We start from the raw sequence: 21,394 nt of genomic DNA on the forward strand, positions 1-21,394 counted from the left end.
GTTTCCTGCCTGATGGTGAGCATCTTCAACTTCCATTCACTGGAGTGGAAGTTGAGTACTTAATGCCCTGCTGATTTAGTATCAAGTAGCAAATAAGCCTGTAGGAAATATTCAACATGGCTTATTTCTTACAGCGCTGAAGTAGGAGGGAGTACCGCTGCCCACAACTGGCACCTGTATAATTTGGAGAAAAGGCAGAGTAGCGAAGTTCACATCCAGGTTTTTGATTCAGCATCATCAGTACTATAATCTTACGTGGTCATTGATGATGTTCCCAATGGAAATCACACAGCAGAGCTCACTTGAAATAATTTATGATTGGGGAAAGAGCTGTGCTAGCAGTCACTTGGTTTCATTTTCAAGTAAGGAAATTTTATAGTATCTTCATGCCCATGGCAAGACCTGGATAGAGTTAGGTATTGACTTCAGCCTGGCCACACCTAGCGAAGCACTACCAGCTTGCACATCTTTTAGTATGTGAGAACATCTTTTAAAATATCTGACTCTTTCTGTAACCTGTGTAAACATGGCAAACATGCACAGTGGCCCTTTATAGTCTGATGCATCCTTCAGTTGTATTTAAAGTTTTTTCTAATGCATCCCACAGTGTTGCAGATTTTTTTTATTTGCAGGTATGTTAGGGTGGGTGACTAGTCTTCTTTTACACTCTTCTCAAATAGTTTATTTAAAAGTAAAGAGCCCAGCCTAAGTATATCTGATCGTTTCTTTGTAAGTAATTAAAGTCCTTGGTAGGCTGTTATATACTGCTTCAGGTGTTAGCAGATGCAATTCCTATCCTAGATGGATTTCCCATTGCATTTCATGCAGAATGTTGGAAATACTTGTTTTTTTTCACTTGGTGCATTCATTTGCTAGCACTTCACTTCAGCATGACTGCTGATTTCTCCTGTAGCAAGAATCCCCCTTCGTCTGAGATTTTAGGTAATAGATAATCTTCCAGAAAAGAGGATGGAAGAAGCTATGTTCAAGCTCTCCATGCTAATGGCTTGTTAGCGTCCGTGTTTAAGAAACACTGGCACAATAAATGGAAGAAAGATCGTGTTGGCTTCACAACAGGGCAAAGTACAGTTTTGTGAAACAGCAACACAACAGGCTTCTCACTTTGAGAAATTAAAGCATTGTGATTTGAGCTTCGCTGCTCTTGCAAAACAAGCTGAAAGTACATGTTTTTATAACCAAGGGAACATTCTTTGGAGGTTATGTTGCAATATAACTATTGAACATCTTAGCCTTGTTAAGCTAGTAACCACACAGCTTGGGATGTCTGGATTGACCATGTCTGGCTTCTGAAAAATACAGATCTTTATCAGAGTTACTCATCATAATCAGTCCAAGCTACCATTCATATTTCATTTTGCATAAGCATTTTGATTTGCTGGGGCTCTTGTCATCCACACCAGATCGAACGGCTTTGGGGGAGACTTGAATCGCTAGTTGGTACCGATATGATAAGACTAAGCCAGGTAGGAACTATGTGGGCATTTTGGCACAATTAATATTTTTGCATGGTGGGTAGGTGAGCAGTGTGTCTTGGTTAAGGAAATTGGTACATTTGCTGGCGTGTCCGGCTTTTCTTCAAGATTCATAGATGTTAGGGTCAGAAGGGACCTCAACAGATCATCGAGTCCGACCCCCTGCATAAGCAGGAAAGAGTGCTGGGTTCAGCTGACCCCAGCCAGACGCCCATCTAACCTCCTCTTGAAGACCCCCAGTGTAGGGGAGAGCACCACCTCCCTTGGGAGCCCGTTCCGGATTTTGGATGCTATATACTGTCAAACAAACTTTTTTTTTTTTGCTTTTGCTTTCAGGGTTGTCATGACCTTGGTGATTGGGGCCCATAGTCATACAGCTCATATTTCTCTTGTTCTGCTGTCAGTCACATCACAGTCTAAGTGAAGACCCTCCACGCAGGGCTGGAAATCCGGGCTGGGGCTCTGGCAGACAATCCATCCTTATTCAGTTGCTCTCGTTCACATCTGTGGCTTTAGCTCATCAGTTTTCTGACTGTTATTCTTTGATACGTCCCAGAATCACTAGAAAACCTTTCCAAAAATAAATTAAATTGGATACTACTATCCCAGCAACTCCATGGGCAGATGTGGCAGTTGTTGCACATACAGTGATTGGAGACTAGTGACCAGAAGACCAGCCCTGTCTTCCCAACTCCATTGTCATTGTGCCATGAGATCTTTAATTTGTTAATAGACAGTGCCGTGGAGGATTCTCTTTGCTTCTGGAGCTCAATGGAGCCATGCATTTCGTTTGTCCCTATTGCCAACATGCTGGCTGGGTGTTTTGAGGAGCAAATGAAGAGACCCTTTTAGGAAACGCCAGTCAAGTTTTCATCTGAAAATGTCAGCACTGTTTGACTGTGCAGTTGAGCAATTAGATAGTGTAAAGTACCTAACATATTACACAAATATGTTGAAATGTATTAACAGCACAGGTGTTTTTTACTGCTCTAAATAAGTTTCACAACATGTCACAGTGGAGACTACCTCTTGTAATTATTTTAAAAACTGTGAAGGAGTTATAATCATCAAAAGGCAAACCAAAATGGTTAGTGTGAAACCATCGGTCTTTGCTAAGAATCCAAGTCCTCATCCTAGCGTATGGAGTGAGGCATACAAATCTAGTCTCCCCAAAATGAGAGAACAGCCTGGAAGATCCCATGCATGATATTTTCTTATTCACTCAGCTTACATATTTTAGTTTCCTTTTCCATTCCCATTCTGATCGCCCTTTTGCTTTCAAATTGTTGCTTACCAACCTAATACATGGCTTTCCGCTAGTGTTTCCTTTAGTGGCAGAAGGCCTGTTGTCTCCGATAACTGGAGACGTTGATCCTCCTAATTTTCTGAATTCTCATTTCCACCTCTGCTCTTCCTCTTGCCCATAACAGTTTGCTATTTAATTTCCTCCTGGCCCAGAAGAAAGGAGTTGTGGTGGCCTCTAAAGCCATCATCTAATGCCCCCTTTTTTCCCAAACCAATTAATTTAGGACCTGTCCCAGGGGCTACTGAGATCACACTGACTTCGCTGGACTTCAAAAGAAGTTTTAATTCCTAGCGTGATCAGCTTTTGGCTTGGGCAGGGCTGGAGAACAAGTCTGTCAGGAAGGCTGCTGCTGCTGTGGATCTATCCGTAAGGTTGACGAGAAGGCAGGGTAGATTTTACTTCTACTTAACTTCGGATTAGCGCAGCTAACTATGTCTCCCTGCTAAAGTTGACCAACAGATTTCAATGCTGCTTTTCTTCTCCCAGGTAGCCAAAGTGCAGCTTGCAAACTGAAAAGCTGTTGCCGCAATCCTGTGCGTATATTCCTAGGCTGTGCAAGCATCAGTATTGCTTGAACTTCCACACACAGTAAGTTTTACAGGTTCAAAGATCTAATCTAATTATAGATTGGTCTACATTTGTTGTGGTGCCAGAAAAAGACATATGTTGTCAGGCAGTCAAAGTCAGCAACAGCACTGGAGTGGAAATGTGCTGAAACATGAAGGAGGCAAAAATCCAGCAGAATCTTTCCAGGGTTTGACTACACGAGGACTAAAATATTCCCTTCTAAAATGGGTGCTCCTTTCCAGACTCGCTCGCAGAGATAGTAATTGCCTGAAGTCTCAAGCCCATAAAAAAGTCACTTCCTTTAATTTATTATCTTCATGTGATGTTAAGAGATGCTGCTGTTCTTCGGTTTTTTTCCTGAACTGGTATAAAGCGAGATATACAGCCCCTCTATTCTGAGTTGAACGATGTGCGCATATACGGTAGAATACAGTATAGTACAGGAGAGAAATGCTGAGTTAGATGGTAGGGTTCATTATATCACTGATGAATCTTCTCAGGAATAAAAATGCCCGAGTCCCACACAATTAATCTACACCGTTTATGGCAAGTCTGGGGTTGTTTTTTGTGGGGTTTTTTGTTTTTCCTTGCTGTGTTAGTATGCAATGGCAAGAGATTTTTTTGTTCTGTGCAGTATTTTTAACATGTAGTATTTTCAGTTCAAAAGCTTTCTGTTTTACCTTTTGACCATCAGAAAAGATATCACTGGCTGGAGCTCAGTGAAGAGGCACTGTATACACCCCAAGCACCAGGGTTAGCATCTGTACTAGTGAAAAGTGGATACATTTTTTTTTCAGGGTTGTACTTGGTAGAACCAAGAGTTCTAGTTTTTTGTATAGGCAGACAAGGTTCCTAGGGTGAATTTGATATCTTTTATTAGACCAACCTAATATATTTTTGTATATACATTTTTTTTTTTTTTAACATCTGTATGCTGCTGACCTTTTAAGGATCTGCTGTGAGATGCGACTTGGGTTTAGGGCTGGTGTCTGAAGATACGAGTTGTTGATGTCCAGTGCAAGGACCAACAATTTTATGGTTTCAGCTATACATCTCTGCAGTGTCCTCCCCTTTAGATACATGCTGAGGGAAATGGGGCCTATTGCATCTATGCTATTTCTGGTGGAAGGGTCAATCTGTGTGTGGGGGTATGTGTGGTGTGGGGGGAGTTTGACTGGAAGGTGAGAGCATTTCCTTCACTGTAATATTGCTGAGAGGAAGCAGGTTAGCAAGGAGCAGCAAGCAGGCCAGCTTACAGGGGACTTTGCTAAGGGAAGGTCTGCTTGGAAAGAGGGGCAGGAAGAGGGAGGCGGCAGATTAACAAACTCAGAGGATGTCACAATGCCAGAGCCCCTGCTATTGCCAGCTCTCCTCTGCTTGCACCTGCGAGGTGTCTGTCCAGGCAGGACCACTCACCATTAAGGCTTGCACCCAGGTCCTGGTCTGGTGCTGTGGAGCCTGGAGCTTGCAGGTTCCTTCCAGTGACGGCCAGATTGGGGGGATGCCTAGGGTGTGAGTGGTGCCTCCTGGAGGTGTCTGTCAGGGAGCAGGCAACAGGGCTACAGGAGGAGGTGGTGAGGCTCCAACGCATCCTCTGCCATGAGGACTTCATTGATTCAATGCTGGACGAGACCCCCTAGGACTGCAGATGCAGCAATAGAGAAGGAAGAGGACATAGACATCCAGGAAGATGGAAGCTGGAAGCTTGTGACCTCTGGTAGGAAGCAGAAGTCTTTATCCCCACCTGCGGTGGTTTAGTGGGAGAACAGATGTGGAGCCCTAGCAACAGAGGAGGAGGAGCAGCATTTTCCATTGGTGGAAGAGGCCCGCGGTTGGGTGGATCGCGTCCACTGCCGCCAAGAGGAAGCAAAAGCTGGTGGTGATTGGTGACTCCCTTTTATGGGGGGAAAAAGGCATCCATCTGCTGGCCTGACCTGTTGTCTCAGGAGGTCTGCTGCTTGCCCACGTGATCACAAAGCATATGTCGATACAGTGCAGCTGCCAGGAGTTGAGTATAGGTCTTGGGGCCAGTGCTCTCATGACTTTTAGGGAAGAAGATGAAAAATCTGTGGTCCAGACTGATTCATAGATTGTATAGGCCGGAAGGGACCTCAGAAGATCATCAGGTCCAGTCCCTTGATGCTTCTCTTCCTGTTCTTACCCATGCACGTGAGGTCTTTTGGAGGGAGCAGTTAGTGAATGCAGCTGTGCTGCTGGTTTTGCACAGACAGAAAGCCCAAGGCTGAATTGATTCAGTCTTCACAGGTTAGTCTAGGCTGCGCAGAGTGAACCAATAAGCAAGTGAACAGTCATTCACTTTTGATTCTAGAAATTCAGCCATGTGCCTGCAGTGGTCCAGGCCAGAAGCCGGGGCGGAGATGCTAGGCACACCTCCCTGCTCAGCTGGAGCAGACAGCTTGGGTCAAGGCTAGCCTCTCCTCCCTGCAAGGGGGGCTTGCAAGGGAGGCACAAAGCATCCTGGGAGCCTGGGGAACTGTGAGTTAATTTGAATCCAAAGGGGATCTAGGACAGAAGTTCAGTAAACCTATTTAACTTAAATCAGTTAAATCTGATACCACATCCATCCAGGTTTGTCTTAAACTGGTTTCGGATCTTTTGGAAGTGGTTTATGTGCACTGAACTTGTGTTGTGTTACATATTTGAACCGGTTTTTGATCACATGTGCTGGTTAATGGGTAACTTCTGACCCTAACCTAGGGGTGCTAAATCCGAAAGCTGGAGCTTGACACTTAGCTTGGAGCAGACTTTCATCATTTTATGGCTTCCTTGAGTCCCACATTTCTTTGGCTTGCTTGCTTTCTTCCCTTCCACCCTGTCCTGCTGCTGCTTTCTTCTCAGTCTCTCATTTGCCCCATAACTCCTGAGTAGACAGAGAGAAACTGCTTATGAGCGCTAGGATCACAGATCTATGGCATGATTCTCCCTGGATAGGACTGGGAGTGGTGTCAGTGTGGGGCCATGAATACAGATGGAGCTAACCTCAAGCAAAATTCATCTGATCTGAAAAGAGAATTGCAGGTGCGTTGTGGCCTTATTGCAGAATCCACCATACTGTCCTCTTGAGAGATTGCTTGACTGCACTTGGCAATCTTAAAATGAAGGGCTGAGTAGATCAGCAACAAAATAAGTGCTGCTCATCCAAGGCCTTTTTCTCCAGATTATGATTGAGACTCACAGGCAAGGAGGAAAGCCTGGTGAAGTTTATTTTCTTCTGTTCATGCACCCCCACCCTTTGGATAAGCACAAGATTGATCCCTATTTGCGTTTTCTGCATGTCCCAGCCACAGTGACTGCATTGAATGCATGCTCCATGTCAGAGGAATACATTTATTTAAGCTTTCAGATATAAAGTTATAAAGGTTATCGTCCCAAGTCACCGCAAAGTGAATCCAGCAAGAATTCTCTTTAACTATTAAATGGCCCTTCATGAATGAATATGTAATATTGTGTGTGTGTGTGTGCATGGACTGGTTTTTCTGGGTTGTTTCACAATGCAGCGCAACATTTTTTTATGGTTGGCAATACATTTACTTGGCTATAAATCAAAAGTTTCCTTTGTACTCAAGATAAAGGTTCTTGTAAGGTGTCATTTCATGGATTTCCAAAGCTTTGTGATAACTGCCTTGCAGCAATAAATCTAATCTGGAGGTGATTCAAAGGAGAACACAAGGCCTGATTGTCAGGGAAGCGTTATTTCATGATTAATAATTATTGGAGTGGGGAGGGGGGAAGCAACTCCTATCACTAAGTTGTCAAGCTCTCTATTTATAGAAGGAATTTTTGTGACTTTTTTTTTTTTTTTTTAGACATTGCAACACCTCTGTTATTTGCAGGCAACCTTTCAGCTTTGACAAGGGGAAGACTTTGGGCCGGTCAGGGGGTTTTTCTTTATCCCCTGAAATTCCTTCCTAGTTTTACTAGCTATGCGTTCGCAAGGTGCAAGGAAGCATGGAGGCACAGCAGAACGACTTGCAGACACATCGCACACAAGCTGTTGGCTCGCAGTTGTCCTTCAGATTTCTCATGGCCTCAAGCTGCAGTGTGTCATGTCCCATCTATTCATTTAGTAATCCCACACTCACCATGAATGTCCCCTACTCCTGGCTCAAGTTCCAGCAGAACTTGCTTCAGCAACGTTCTGCTGTTGCTCCAACCCAACAAACCTGAGCTCTTTGTCTGACTGCTGTTTGCATTTCTCAGGGAAACTGAGGCAGCCCGCCAGAATAATAGTTGAATGTGAACACTCGACATGTAAACCAACCTGCCCCAGATTGAGACCCCACTCTGCACTGTACCTCCCTCCTGGATTTGGAGCCTTCTTCAACTGATAGCTAAACATAGTTATTCTTGTAAGCCTCGTGTTAGCAGACAGTAACAAGGATTCCAGTTTCTAACCTCATTTACGATGGTGAGGGTGCGCAGCAATTGTACGCAAGAGAAATAATGGTTGTACATGAGAGAATTTGCTTTTTGATTTATGCATTTTTTAAGCATGGAAATTCCATCAAGAAAAATACTCCAAGTGTATAATCAAAGTTGCAAAGTCGAGTGCCTATTTGCAAATCAGTAAATGCCAGATTGAGGTTGCCATGCTGATAGCTTCTGAATGTTTTTTGACACTGCCTTTATTACTGGACCCCACTGTCCAACTGAAATACGGCCTATCCAAATGCACAATTCAAATGTACAGGGGTGCAAAATTACCTTAGAGTAATTACCTTAATAGTGTAACCACTTAAATATAACATTTCCATTTTGAGTATTTGGCTTTGCAAACTAAATAACATTTTTATATGTCATCCTTCTATATTCTGCTTCAGTTGTCTCTCATTCTGATATATAAACTGACCTGGAAAAAATACAGTTTTGGGCATTTTGAACTGAAGCATTGGTCCAGGTTGTGATCTTGGCAAAACATCATCACAAAACTACTGATTTCAGGGAAAACCGAAGTCCGTGAAGTTGTTCAAGACTTACATTTGTGTAGCTGAGATCAGAATCTGGCACTCTATTTATACAAATTTGGCAAATGCAGAACTCTAGGGTTTCGTTTGTGTTCATTAGAATAATGCAGAGCGGGCTATGAGAAAGTAAAATTACTCAGAAGTCTCTAGCAATATTCTTTTGATTCCTGCCAATGTGTAAAGCACATTCACACCCAGCTGTCTCAACATCCCTCTGAATACTCAGGGCAAGTTTTCAGAGAGTCAAATGACTTGGAAAAGATTTATCGTTCCCAATAAAAACAAAATCAAACAGTGATTTTCATCAGTATTTCCACAGGGAGATTTTTAATTTAATTTTATTTTTTTAGTGAAGAATCAAAGTATTAGAGCTCAAAACAAAAACAGTTCATTTTCAAAATGCCACCCCAGTGCTACATAAGGGTCTCTTAGTTTACATGCGTCGTGCTCTCTCTTTCTTTCTCGGTGGTAATGGCCTCTCTGGTCAGATGTTATCTCCCATAAGGTGATAAGCTGTGTGGGTGTGGGACGAGCAATGGTTCTCATATACTTTGACTTTAGGAATGCTTTTCATAGAATCATTGAAAATTAAGTTTGGAAGAGACCTCAGGAAGCCCTCTAGTCCAGTCCCTTCAAAGCAGGACCATCCCCAACTGGATTATCCCAGCCAAGGCTTTGCCTAACTGGGTCTTAAAAGCTTCCAAGGATGGAGATGCCACAACCTTTCTAAGTAACCTGTTCCAGTGCTTTACTACCCTTTGGGGGGGCCCGTGGAGCTGGGCAGAGCGGTGGCTCTGCATCCAGCCACTCACTATCCCCGTCTGCCAACAACGGTGGCAGCTTCTTCGGGGTCCAGCATCGGAGCGGGGACGGGCCCCCGCATGGGCTGGTTTGCCCCGGGACCCGCACCCTGCTCAGCTCGCCTTTGCCTGGTGGTCTATAGCAGTGTTTCTCAACCTTTTAGGTAGTAAGTACCCCCTAACTTCTGAAAATTTTAACAAGTACCCCAACACTCAAGTTTCCAGGGGATTTTATATTTACAGACTAATGTGTGCCATATGTTGGAAGAAGGGCTGTGTATATAAGGCTGTGATATGACAGATGTCTGATCTGGTGTGGGTAGGGTTGCCACGTTTTACACCAGGAGTTCACAACTCAAGTATGTACCCGGCCTAGAGGTGATGTTGGCCAAAGCAAGGAGGGCTGAACCCAGTGCTGCGCAAAGTGCGGCATGCCAATTATTACTGGAGAATTCAAAGTGCCGCGCAATGCACTGTGCACCAAATTTTTTGCCTTGGTTTTGAGAGGAAAAGAGGGCAAGAGAGAGAGGAAAAGAGGGTGAGAGAGTGTGTTGGGGTACCCGTGTACCCCCAGGGGTATGCGTACCCCAGGTTGAAAAGCTATGGTCTATAGCAGCCCCCCACCACATCACCCTTATTGCTCTCCCCTCTGACCTTAACCCCGGGACTTTGAACAGGCCTATCTCCAGCTTCATACAGCAATCATATGGGTCTTTTACATGAAGTGCGACTCCTCCTCTTCTCGCCTACCTGTCCTTCCTGAACAGTTTGTGCCCATCCATGGCAGGGCGGCAGTCATGCGAGCTCCCACCAGGGCTGTGTTATTCCAATCATGTCATAGTGCCGTGATAATGCGAGGACTTCCAATCCTTCCTGCTTGTTTCCCAGGCTCCATGTATTTGTGTACAGGCACCTGAAGTAACTAGTTGGTAGCCCTGATTTCTCAGGAAAAATGAGAAGGCGTCTCTTGTTGCCCCCTCCTGCTTGTGATGACTTAGCCGGGGATGATCCTGGCTTGAGTGGGGGGCTAGACTAAATAACCTCCTGAACTCCCCTCCAGACCTACTTCCCTGTGATCCTATATGCATGCATGCATGGTGTATGCATGGTAGAAGATTAAGCCCATCTGAGAGGCTCAGCCAAAGGAAGAAAACAGGGAGATAAAGGTGACTCAACTATTTTTTCCAGGGCCAAACACTGATTATCTCATACTGAAACTGAAATAGTTGGATTTCTGTCCATACAGTGAAAACTTTTTTGGGGGGTTCTGAGACTTCTTTTAACAAAAAATCAAAGTACTGCACAGCAAGAAGACGCTGTTCAAAACTATCTTTAGTTGAAAACCAAATAACCTGTTCAAAAGCAATTTTAACGGGAAGATTTGTTGGTTTTTTTACCAGGTCTGTCGCACATATTGCATTTCAGACTCCTAGCTGGAGTTGGTCGTGTCACAGAAAACTAGAGAGGTTGCATGATGGGGAGGTGGGGGTTTCACATCACTCGACTGGCTGAAGGAGGGCGGCAGATGCCTCATTATTTGGCCTCAGTTAATTTTGTAGGGAGAAGCGTCATTCTGTGCTTTTTTCAGCCAGGCTGAAGAAAACCTCAAAACCAGTTTCAAAGACCATTTCTAATTCTGAGTTCCCAGCTGTAGATGCATAGGGTTTGTCTTTACAGCATAAGGCAGTATCATGCTGAAAAAATGCCGCCGCAGCCCAGCAGAGCCTATTGGCATGCACTTAGCACTGCTTTAATGTAGCTATGCCACTTCTGGCGTAGGACAAGCAAGAGCCCAACCCACAGAGCAGACGCAGAATATCTCGGCACTGCTGAACCATCCTCAGCTTCCACATACTGTACTCCACTAGTGCTCTGGATGCTCGGTAGCTCTGTGTACTAGTCCTTTAGGGCCTGATTGCCAGCTAGACTGTTTCCCACAGAGCCTCAAGATGAAATTTGGGGACCCCCAGAAAAATCCTAGTCCTTTCAGGACTTAAAATATCTCAGTGGCTGGCCTCTGCTTAATGTGGCAACGTTATAAATATCACTGCAAAAATCCCACTATACAGTCTGCATAGACAGAAGCTAAACCTGTCGAACCAAATTTAGCTTCCTGGAGGGAAAAATTTCTCTTGTGACTTGAGCAGCAAACTCAGTCTGCCTACTTGAGAGCACTGCTGGAAAAGACAGTGTAAGTCACAGTGTGGTTGTTGTTAATGATGGGCTATGGAGTGATTCTTATGGGAAATTGGGCAAGGATTTGAATAATTCAGTGTTTCTGCCATTGTTGGGAGATGACCAGACAGCATCTGGATTACAGGTTTTGAAGAGAGAGAGAGAGAGAGAGGGAGTGTGTGTGTGTGTGTGTGTGTGTGTGTGTGTGTGTGTGTGTGTGTTGCATGCGCACACATACACATGTGCTTCTGTATAAAATAGAAGGAGTAATATTCCTTATCCTAACTTGCTAAACATTAGATTTTCACTTACCTAATATGGCAGATCTCAATGTTAAGCTTATTTTGTATATTATAGTATAAAGTGACAAGTGATATGTTATGATATTATGCCACACAAACTAGAGAGGGCCTGTCACAAATGACTAGCACTGTCAGAAGAGGAGCCCAAAGAAGATGGGATATACTGGGAGGTTCCCAGAAGGAGATGGCTCGGATTTGTTTTGTGTTTGAATTAATGTGGCTGCTATTGCTTCAATTTTGTTGGGAGCTGTAGGTGAAGAGAGACTTGTCAGGAGGTATCTGTATGGAGGAATGAGACTGTACTTGTAAAGGGGGTGACATTTGGGACTGGAATGGCATTCTGTAGGGGTAAAATGTAAAAAGTCACTGAGCTGTGAGGAAGAGAAGATGGCAGGCTCCTGTCCATTAAATAGATACGTCGGAAATGCAGGGCCTTGAAGGTGAGGACAAGAAATTTCACTTAAGATGCATAAGACAAACATGGGCCTTTTGAAGGGTTTGCAAGGGAGTTTACATAGTTGAATCAATGAGCAAATGTGTTTTGTTCTGTATGTGGGAAGTGCAGTAGCATTCCAGCCCTTGACTGGATCCCAGCTGCTATGATAATACAAAAGATGTGTAAAATTAATAGAGAAATGAGTAGCTCCCTGTTGCAAAGGCAGAAGGCAGGGAATGTGGGTCGCACAACTGATCAGTGGCAGAGCCGAGAATAGAATCCAGGTCTTCGGATGCCCAGGGCAGCACCTTAAACACTGAACTGTGCAGCCTCTCTGAAAAGAATGGGGCGGACTGTGGAAATTATTTGAATACACAGAAAGGCTATGCTCAGGCTACAGCTAACAAAGCTCCTGTCCTGTTCTCCTTTGCAGGTGCAAGTTCTTCAGCCTCACAGAAACACCAGAAGACTATACGATCATTGTGGATGAAGAGGGCTTTCTAGGTAAGTCACAATGCATGCCACTTTCCCCTCCAGGCTAGGGTGGAGGGAGGCACATTCACCATTTGTCATTTTCCTGATCAGACTTTAAACTGGAGTGTTTGTGAAACCGTTCCTTTTGTCAATGCAAGAAGCACAGTTACAAAAGGCACTTTGATCACGTCTTTGCTATAAAAAGTGGTTCACGGGCAGGACGGGAATACATTTTGATCCAAAGTGCCAGAAAGATTTTTTTATTTATTTTTTTTGAAAGAGCAGCGTTAAGCAAAGCCAAACCCCAAACCAACCACACACTCTTGTGTCTGATTTCTGGAAGTGAGATCAGGCTTAATTTCAGGCTGGTTCATCATCAAATCTCCCTGAGGTCTTGGTCTTCCTTATTACCCTGTATTAAAAGAAGTGCTTGAAAATAGCTGTTTTATATCCGCCACTTACTATAAAAAACTGAAAAATCACTAGCGAGCACCTTGCCTAATCCTTGCTACCTGCTCCTAACCTATACATGGCACTCCCTCTGTGCCTTACCGCTGACTGTCTCAGGGCAGAACTGGCTGTTCTTGAATTGCTCAGAAAACTGAATCGGTGCAACACTAAAGACCGCTGAGTTGACTTTGTGAGCAGCCGTGAAGACCGTTGAGTTGACTTTGCGAGCAGCCGATGTCGTGAGTGTGGGGTGTTGGATGACTGCTAATGGAGTCAATGGTTTGCCCTTGTGGAAGCAGTGTGTAATAGTGTATCATTTGGGGAAATTTTTGTTGGTAGCAGTGTGATTTAGGTGATGGAATGAGGAAGTGCCGGGCTCCTGTTATTTCTGGCTCAAACGCTGCTGTTTGGGGCTGGAATTATAGTCTAAACATTTAGCAAAATTGGAGACAAAATTCATGCATTTCAGTGTGAAAAAGAAGGGTTTATTCTTCACAAAGTGTCAGCCATGGAGTTGCAACCACCATTACCACAATAACAATATTCATAATAGCAAAGCACATAAAGAAAATTAAAACAGACTGTGGTTATTAATAATTAAATGGATTAATCATTTGCAGCAGATCATTTCAGGGAATGATGCCTGCCACTTTCTCAGGAAGTGTCACAAACAGATCACAATTGTTTGGACTATAAATCTGTTCTGAGTTATTGGTTTATATAATTTCATTAGGTGATCCTGGAATATTTGTGATCAACATATTTTCAGCCGTGACCAAAAAGGCTAAATGGGCTCTTCTGCGAGTTGTGGCCTGCATTCTTGTGGGAAACACTATGGGAGGGCTCAGCCTGAATAGGCTTTGCTGTAAATAGTTGCGTAGGTAGGACTTCTAAATGGCCTTTTCACCCCAGGGAGAGATGGAGTCCAGGCCTGGCCACAGACTCCTCTCTGATTGGTTCCCCATAACATTATTTTTCATCTAAATGGGTGAGTAACCCAGTATTAACTGGGTTAATACTATAATTTTGTAATGGTTTTGTGGTTGATTGTGCTTGAGGGGAAAGAGTGAGGCTTTGCAAGAGCAAGGAAGAGAGAGAGCAATCCCAGGGAGGGCAGAGTAGAGAGAAGGAGTAGTCCAAGGAAGGACAGAGGGAACAGCAGTGGCACAATAAAGACGGTTTGTTTGGAGCTGAGCCGTCTGCTGGGCTATTTGGGACATCAGCACTCTGCCCCCTCCTTTGAAAAAGAAAACACCCCCGCCCCCCCTTTCCAAAGAGCTAACACAGTGATCCTCAACCTGACCTGCCACGGCACCGTGGGGTACCTTGAGCTCTTTCCAAACATGCCCTGGGGTTCCACACAAAGTTTGCACGCAGACATGATTCACAAGATAAACCCAGAGATTTCAAACAGGAATCCATCATAGTGTTAAAACCACTCTGACCTGCTGTGGTCTTTCTGAGTTCTTTGCAACGAAAGAATTGCTCTAGTATTATTCTTTTTTTTTTTTTATACTTGTAGCAAAAAAACGAGTGTAAACTAAGAGCTAGCATTATCTGAGGAGTGCCTTGAGTCTAAAAAAGGGGGAGGACCACTGGGATAATAAAAGAAGGGAGTTCTGGGGATAGTACAGATGTCAAAGGTTTGAAGACAGAGGCTGGCCCCTTGTGAAGCCATATCAGGGCTGGCTTGTGGGGAATGGGGAGCAGGGAGGGCAGGGTGGTGTCCTCCAGGAGAGGGAGACTAAAGAAGCCTTCTTCTTGGGGAGTCCTGAGGCACAGCTTCCCCTAAAAGCAGTCTGATCTGTAACAACAAGTATTTGCTCATTTGAAATGTGTTTTAAGATGCTATGGAAGGGCGCATGCTACTGTTCTTTTCCATGATAAGTAGGCAAGACATTCAAGGAACAACCGTTCCTTGTTGCAGATTCGGAGCACGTTACCCATGAATAGTCTGCTGTCTACACATGCAGTTTCAATTAGTGCTAGAAGTATTTGTGTCCTAGTGGCGTCTTAGAGGCTCCAGCAGAGATTGGGTGCCTCATGCAATAGGAAACAAACTCCACCTCTAGCAAATGGTGTCTGGTGGGCAAGAAGAATGGGAAGGGAAAAAAGGAAGTATAGTCACAGAGCAAGTGAGTAGCGGAGTGAAGAACAGACCCCAGATCCTCAGTGTGGGCCCTGTTCACTGAACCACACTACAGTGGCTTGCAAAGCGAGCACAGTCCCCCCCCTCTCCATTTCAGTCAATGAAGCAGGGTCCTGTGGAAAACTATTATGTGAGCATGCAATTTAGGACTGTAGCATAATGACAAGTCACAAAAACAGGCTGTAGGCAAATTCCTGGGAACTGGTAATCAGATGTAAGTAGGGGGAAAACAGTGTTTTTGGCTACAGAGACCCCTTATAATTCCAGGAGCAGCAAAGAATGCCAAGATATCTCTACCCAACACACTTGTTGGTTGGGGAGAGGCATGCATCCAAGTTTCTTTTGCCTTCCCCTCGGGATCCTTCCCTTGGCTCATTAATATTACCTCCGTCCTGTCTGAATTGACATTCAGCCAGGCTATTCTCTTCAGCCTCAGCCTTAGCCAGACACTGTGACATCAAAAGCATTGCACCATCTGGAACTGAAGGGAATGAGACGGAGCTGCAGGTAATTATTGCGCTGTTTGGCCGTTCAGTCTGATGAAACGGAGCCTCTCCGATCCTAGCATGAGAGGGCTCATCCTCTGTGTCGTCTTGGAAAGGAGAAAAAGGAGCTTTTCCAGAGTAGTGCTGCCTAGTGCACCTGGGGACTGGTGGTCGGGTACTTAAAAGCCTCAGGGGCAACAGTCTCAAAGACAGCTGGCAGCTTAGATACCTTGTACTAAGATAGGAAGAGCACACACCGACTGCTGAAACTTCCTTAGCCTGACGAAGGGTTTTTGAACCTGAAAGCTTGCTTAATAATTATTTTCCAACTATTTGGGTTGGTCTAATAAAAGATATCAGATTCACCCAAGGAACCTTGTCTGCCTATTGCACTAAGACTAGCATTGCCTTAGCGTTTGCATCTAGTTGCTCGCACCCTGGTACGTTCTAGGTTCGTGTCTAAAGACACTCTCCTTTATCCTGAGATTTTCCATTATTCAAGGATGAACAAAACCACAGCAGCTTCTTGATCCAACGTCTCATCTGGACCCCCTTCCTTAGCACCCGATTCCTCTTTGCACCTTTTACACTCCTGGGATGGAGGAAGGAGCACCTTCCTCAAATGGCTGTGAAGCCAAGCTGGCAGAAAAGATCTGTTTTTCTTTGCTTAGTCTTGGCCCTTGACGGCAAGAAAGGGCTCAGAGAGGCATAAGGGTGCTGCCTTATGAGGATAAAACAAAACAAAAAAGATTGTAGGCAACCGGGTCAAGGATTTAGGGAGTTTTTGAGAAAGAAGCTAATCGTCCTTCCTTTCAGAAATGTAAGGGAGTCTTAGTAATCTCAGCCTAAAATAGGCCTATTGCCAGTTGTCTTGATTTATTTAGCCCCGGGGGTGCCAGCATCCAACGCAGAGGTTAGCAGTGTGAGCAGCGTTGTCAGACGCTCCCCCCGTGGAGATGATGTCATGTTTTGTTCTCTCCAGATACAGAAGTAATCCTGCAAAAGGCAGGATCCACAGCAACGACTACCTGCCGTTCTTCTCCACGGATCAGCGGGCAAACGTTTCGCTGCACCACTTAATGGGCAAGACAGGAAGGAGGATTAACCAGTGCCCCTAGCACATCCTCTTGCTGTATCACCGAGAGCAGTTAGGAAAAAAAGCTGGGGTTGGAAAAACACTGGCAGTTGCAGCTCTGCTTTGGAATGAGGCTTTTTTATAGGTCACCACAATTGTTAGCACCCCATAACCTGCTATAATTATTATTATTAACTGTTCTGACAAAAAAGGCCTCTCTGAGCCTGTTTGCCTGGGATTAGGAAGCAACGCAGACAAGTAAAGAGGTCATTATTTCTTCTCACTGGAAGATGACTGCAGCTCAAAGCCCCGGCCTCCTTAAGCATTCATTGTAATGGAGGGAATCGGCTTCAGCCTGGTTCTTTGCTTTAAATCCATGGCAGCGAGGTAGGGATTATATCACCATTGAGTCTTATTTGTTCCAGTGGCTGTTGCTTGGTTTTTCTCTAGGTCGTTGGGGTTTTTTGGAGCAGGGGACAAAATGTTTGCATTCAGCTAATAACACAGAAAAGTCTATGCCCAGTTGCTGTTGACTTGGCGTAACAAAAAAGTATGAAAACAGGTGGCTGAGTGGAAAATCCTCAGGACTTATCACCTTCTGCAGGGGCTTCCAGCTGCAGACCAAGTCTCTGGGATCCCTACCCTGGCTGCCTTTTCCTACCCCTATCCCAGGGGCAGGGTAGTGTGGCAGCACAGGGAGCTGAGGGTAAGGCCGGGGGCATGTGGTGCAGTGCGGGGCAGGGGGACAAGGGTGTGCAGTGTAGTGGTGGGGGGCATGGGCATGTGGTGTACCGTGGGGGGCAAGGGGAACTTGGCCCCTACTGGTGTGGCAGCCCCTGTCTGCTTAGGAGTTGGACAACCTTGACCTACTGCATAAGTCAGGACATGGGAGGAACATGAGCTCCTATTCCCTAAACCATGCCTGGGAATATACACTCGCTCGGCTTTGCTTTTCTTGCCAGGATTTGCTTGAAAGCTTCCTGGGGGCTGGTAGAGATCCCTCCCTTTGCATCTCTCAAACACATACAAAAACTTGATTCTCCACTGCTTTGTCCTCTCCACTGAACTCCCACAGCTGAGCCCATAGCGTGTGGTCTCTTCAGACCCTCCAGCTTTGTTGGTGTTGTTGAAGGTTTTAGCTCTTACAAGAGAAAAGCAAACAATGGCACATCTCGAGGTAGCGGTGCTCTTTGAAGTCCTGCTTAACACATCCTGGGAATGAACTGCTGATGTTGCATTTTTGCCCTGGAGATAGCATCCAAATGAGATGGCAGGTGGGCAGGGGAGGCTGCACTTTCCTCAAATGGCACATCTGTGCTGTGGGTTTTGTACAGCATATCCAGTTTATTTCTCCATTTTCTAGTACCAGTCCCCTCAGCAGTCTCATCCCGTTTCTATTCATCCTTTTTCACTTGGGAGTCCACTGCTAGGCTCAGTGATAGTTCTGCTTGGGTAGCTTTGAATGAAAAGCCATCCATTTAGCCTCCCGTTTCAGTGTCTCCATAATTGCACAGCACAGTGTGAAATGAAGAACTGAATTGCATCCTCCTCCTCCTCCTCCTCCTAACTGCTGAAGCCGAAGAAAATAGTGGTGGTAAATGACGGTGCCGGTGTAACTAGAGGCAGGTATGCAGAGAAGGAAGCATGCAATAGTTTTACTGGGTGTTTTTTTCATGCAGTGGTATCTCTTAGTTCTTCTTCAAGCCCAAATATCTCTCTGATTTCCCTTGCTTTGAACCTCACCTAGAGAGAGGATATGTAGCCATTTTGTTCAACAAGAAACTAACTTCTGAGGGTAAGGCCAGGGGTATGTGGTGCACTGGAGGGCAGGGGGGCAAGGGTGTGCAGTGTAGTGGTGGTGGGCATGAGCATGTGGTATACCGTGGTGGGCAAGGGAATGTGGCCCCTGGAGCTAACAGCGTAGATGCTGGTATCTATAAAGGAAGAGAAACTGCTATATATGTGTCTTGAGAGGCTGTTGATACTCAGCACCATACCTAGATCCCTGGTGGCCCTGGGCAAACTTTGAGTATCGCACCCCTCCCATCCCCAGAGATAATGATAATAACAATTGGACAGAGGGAAAAAAATACCATTTTTGGGCCCTGGGAGGCCGCCCAGTTCTCCCAGGACTGTGTCCAGGTTTGTTTAGCCCGCATCATGTCTGCAAGGACCATCCACCCATGGGCTGCCTGGTTGTACCAGGTTCATTTCTATCGTGGGATGGACGCGAGTCATTTTATGGACTGGCTGTTAAGTTTGCGTGCAATAGTGATGATTGGCAGCTTCTTTAATCAGCAGAGCTCACGCCAGAATGAGAGCTGAGAGACCTGGCTTCTGTCGACTCTCATTCTGGCTTTGGACAGGCCACCTCTGACTTTGGACAGGCCACTTAAACCCTTCTGTCCCCACCGGTTCCAAAGTGAGCATGATCTGTCCACAGCCTTTGTGTCTGGTGATGGCCCCTGTGTTTGATCCTCTCCTGCTGAAATAGCAGATGTGAGTTGTGACTGTGAAGAAATAGAGGGAAAAAGCATTAAAGCAAATAGGGTGAAGGAGGAGGTGAATCCTCCTGCTGTGAAGGATATAAATTAAAGCTCACTTGAAAACAGCCCTTCTGCTCTTGGCTTTTGTCTCCTGGACAATTGGCGGAGACCACCAAACCAAGATAATGTAGGTCACTGATCAGTATGTGGCCTTAGGTCATTACTGATCTGGTCTAGATCTGGAAAAGAAAGATGCTCTTGTGGCCCAGGCCCTGGACTTGGACTAAAGAGATCTTAGCTAGCTACTTCTACCATAAGGCTCCCTGTTTGATTTTTGGGCAAGATACTTAGTCTGCTCTGTGCCTCATTTGAGCATCTGTAAAACGGGAGTAGCGGTCTTTAATTCCACCCTCTCTTTTTATGCCTTGGCCTACGAGAGAGAGAACAGCAGCCCCACAGACTTACTGTATGTGTTTGCACAGTGCCCAGCACCAGTTTGGACCATAAAAGTTCAAAAGACCTAAACTTGCTGAAACTGAAGACATTTTGACCAGGCCGAATAAGTAAGCACTCTCCAAGTGAAGTCGCTACACCTGGTTACCAAGCCTGTTTATGCATTGTGGTATCTGGATGACCACGGGGTCAGAACCACCAGGTTCGTGTTACTCACCACTCAGAGCACAAGTAATAAGAAGGAAGGCTTTGAGTCTGCATGCACAAAATGGACAAGAAGCTGAGCCTGCAAGTTCAAGCACAAAGCATAATTCATGCAGGTCTTATGGCAGCCCCTTGTCTAAGCTGGAAAACACAAGGGGGAGCAAGTTAATAGATGAATAATCTAAAACATGGTTATTATAAATAGCTGTCCCTTGACTTGGTATTGCTCCGTGGCCAGCTGTTTCTGTCTCGAATACTTGCTTAATTTGCCTTCTGACCTTTATAATCATGAAATCTTTCCCCGGTTCACCATGTTCTGGCCACTAGCAGTGTCTGTTAGTTCGTAGCAGAATGTGTTTTCTTTCTCTCTCATACGTACATATTTTCTCACTCGAGCTTTTTATTGACCTCATTCAATTGTATACGTGCATGTTTTCAAATGATGTATTTAGCTACGGTATAAATGCAAAGAAGCCGTACCAGGGTTTGACTTGTGACTTCTCAGAAATGCCCATTCATTTGAAAATATGGTGTTTTCCCCTTGGCACATGTGTTTTGTGAGACTCTAGCAGTAGTAGCTTAGGGTGGAGAACGTACATATGGACTCCTTACTTTCTCGTGTCACCTCGGCCAGGAGACTCTCAGCCTCGCTCTTGCTTGGTTTGTCCTATCTGTACAACTGTGATTAAACTAGCCTACCGCACAGCAGGCTTGCAAAGCTTAATTGCTTGCAAAGATGATTCGTTATGTCTGTGACCTTCTGCAAGAAGCCTTTTGGCCCAGTTTCTCTGCTTGTTCCTATTTAAAGAAACAGTATATAAATAATCCATATTTTTGCTGTTTCCTCCAGTAGACGGGTGTGTGCTGATATCTATTTTTATTTCACAACGCTGGGTAAGAAGGCCAAGACATCTCTTCCTGGAGCACTTGACTAGCCATGATTTCCTCCTTTAAATGTATTAAATCTTGGCTCTTTCCAGACTTATTCAAAGCTGAAGATAGATGGCTGGATGGATACCACAGCTAGCTGCTGATCTGCCCTTTCCTATGAATATATGGGCCTTTCCAAGATTTAGAACAGAAATGGTGGAATGATCCTTTGAGGATTTAGATGGGTTTTGAACGGTGAAGGCCAGATGGATGGAAAAATGATAATCCTACTTACTTACTTTGGTAGAGAGAAATCTGACAGTACTTTAAACACATTTTAAAATATCTATATAGACCTAGACAAATTCATGGATGACGGATCATGGGTGATAGATCCATTAATAGCTATTAAATGGAACAGTCAGGGACGTGTCCTCCGGCATTTCTAAACCAATGATGGAGGATGCAAGGGAGGGCGTGACAGGGGCACATCACCCTGCATCAGGGGCGGGAAATTATTTCAGCTGGTAGGACCCCTAGCAAGTTTTGGTGAGCTGTTGAGGGACATGCACATAAAAATCCTTTGGAAGATATCATTTTAACTAATTATAGGTTAAAAAAAAAATCAAACATCTACCGGAATTAACATATATTAATTTTATTTCAAAAAATGCTTTTTGCCTA

At 44.8% G+C, this 21,394-nt stretch overlaps 1 protein-coding gene across 1 annotated transcript in view; it reads left to right on the forward strand.

The window, feature by feature from the left end:
* The window catches only part of CASTOR2 (cytosolic arginine sensor for mTORC1 subunit 2), a 164,045-nt gene that overhangs the window by 74,636 nt on the left and 68,015 nt on the right, over positions 1-21,394 (forward strand). Inside the window, exon 2 of the mRNA XM_006274128.4 lies at positions 12,498-12,568. Within this exon, the coding sequence (XP_006274190.1) occupies positions 12,498-12,568 (71 nt within the window). The remainder of the gene's footprint in view (positions 1-12,497; positions 12,569-21,394) is intronic.

This window comes from Alligator mississippiensis, chromosome 14, assembly GCF_030867095.1.
Source record: "Alligator mississippiensis isolate rAllMis1 chromosome 14, rAllMis1, whole genome shotgun sequence".
Taxonomy (NCBI): Eukaryota; Metazoa; Chordata; order Crocodylia; family Alligatoridae; genus Alligator; species Alligator mississippiensis.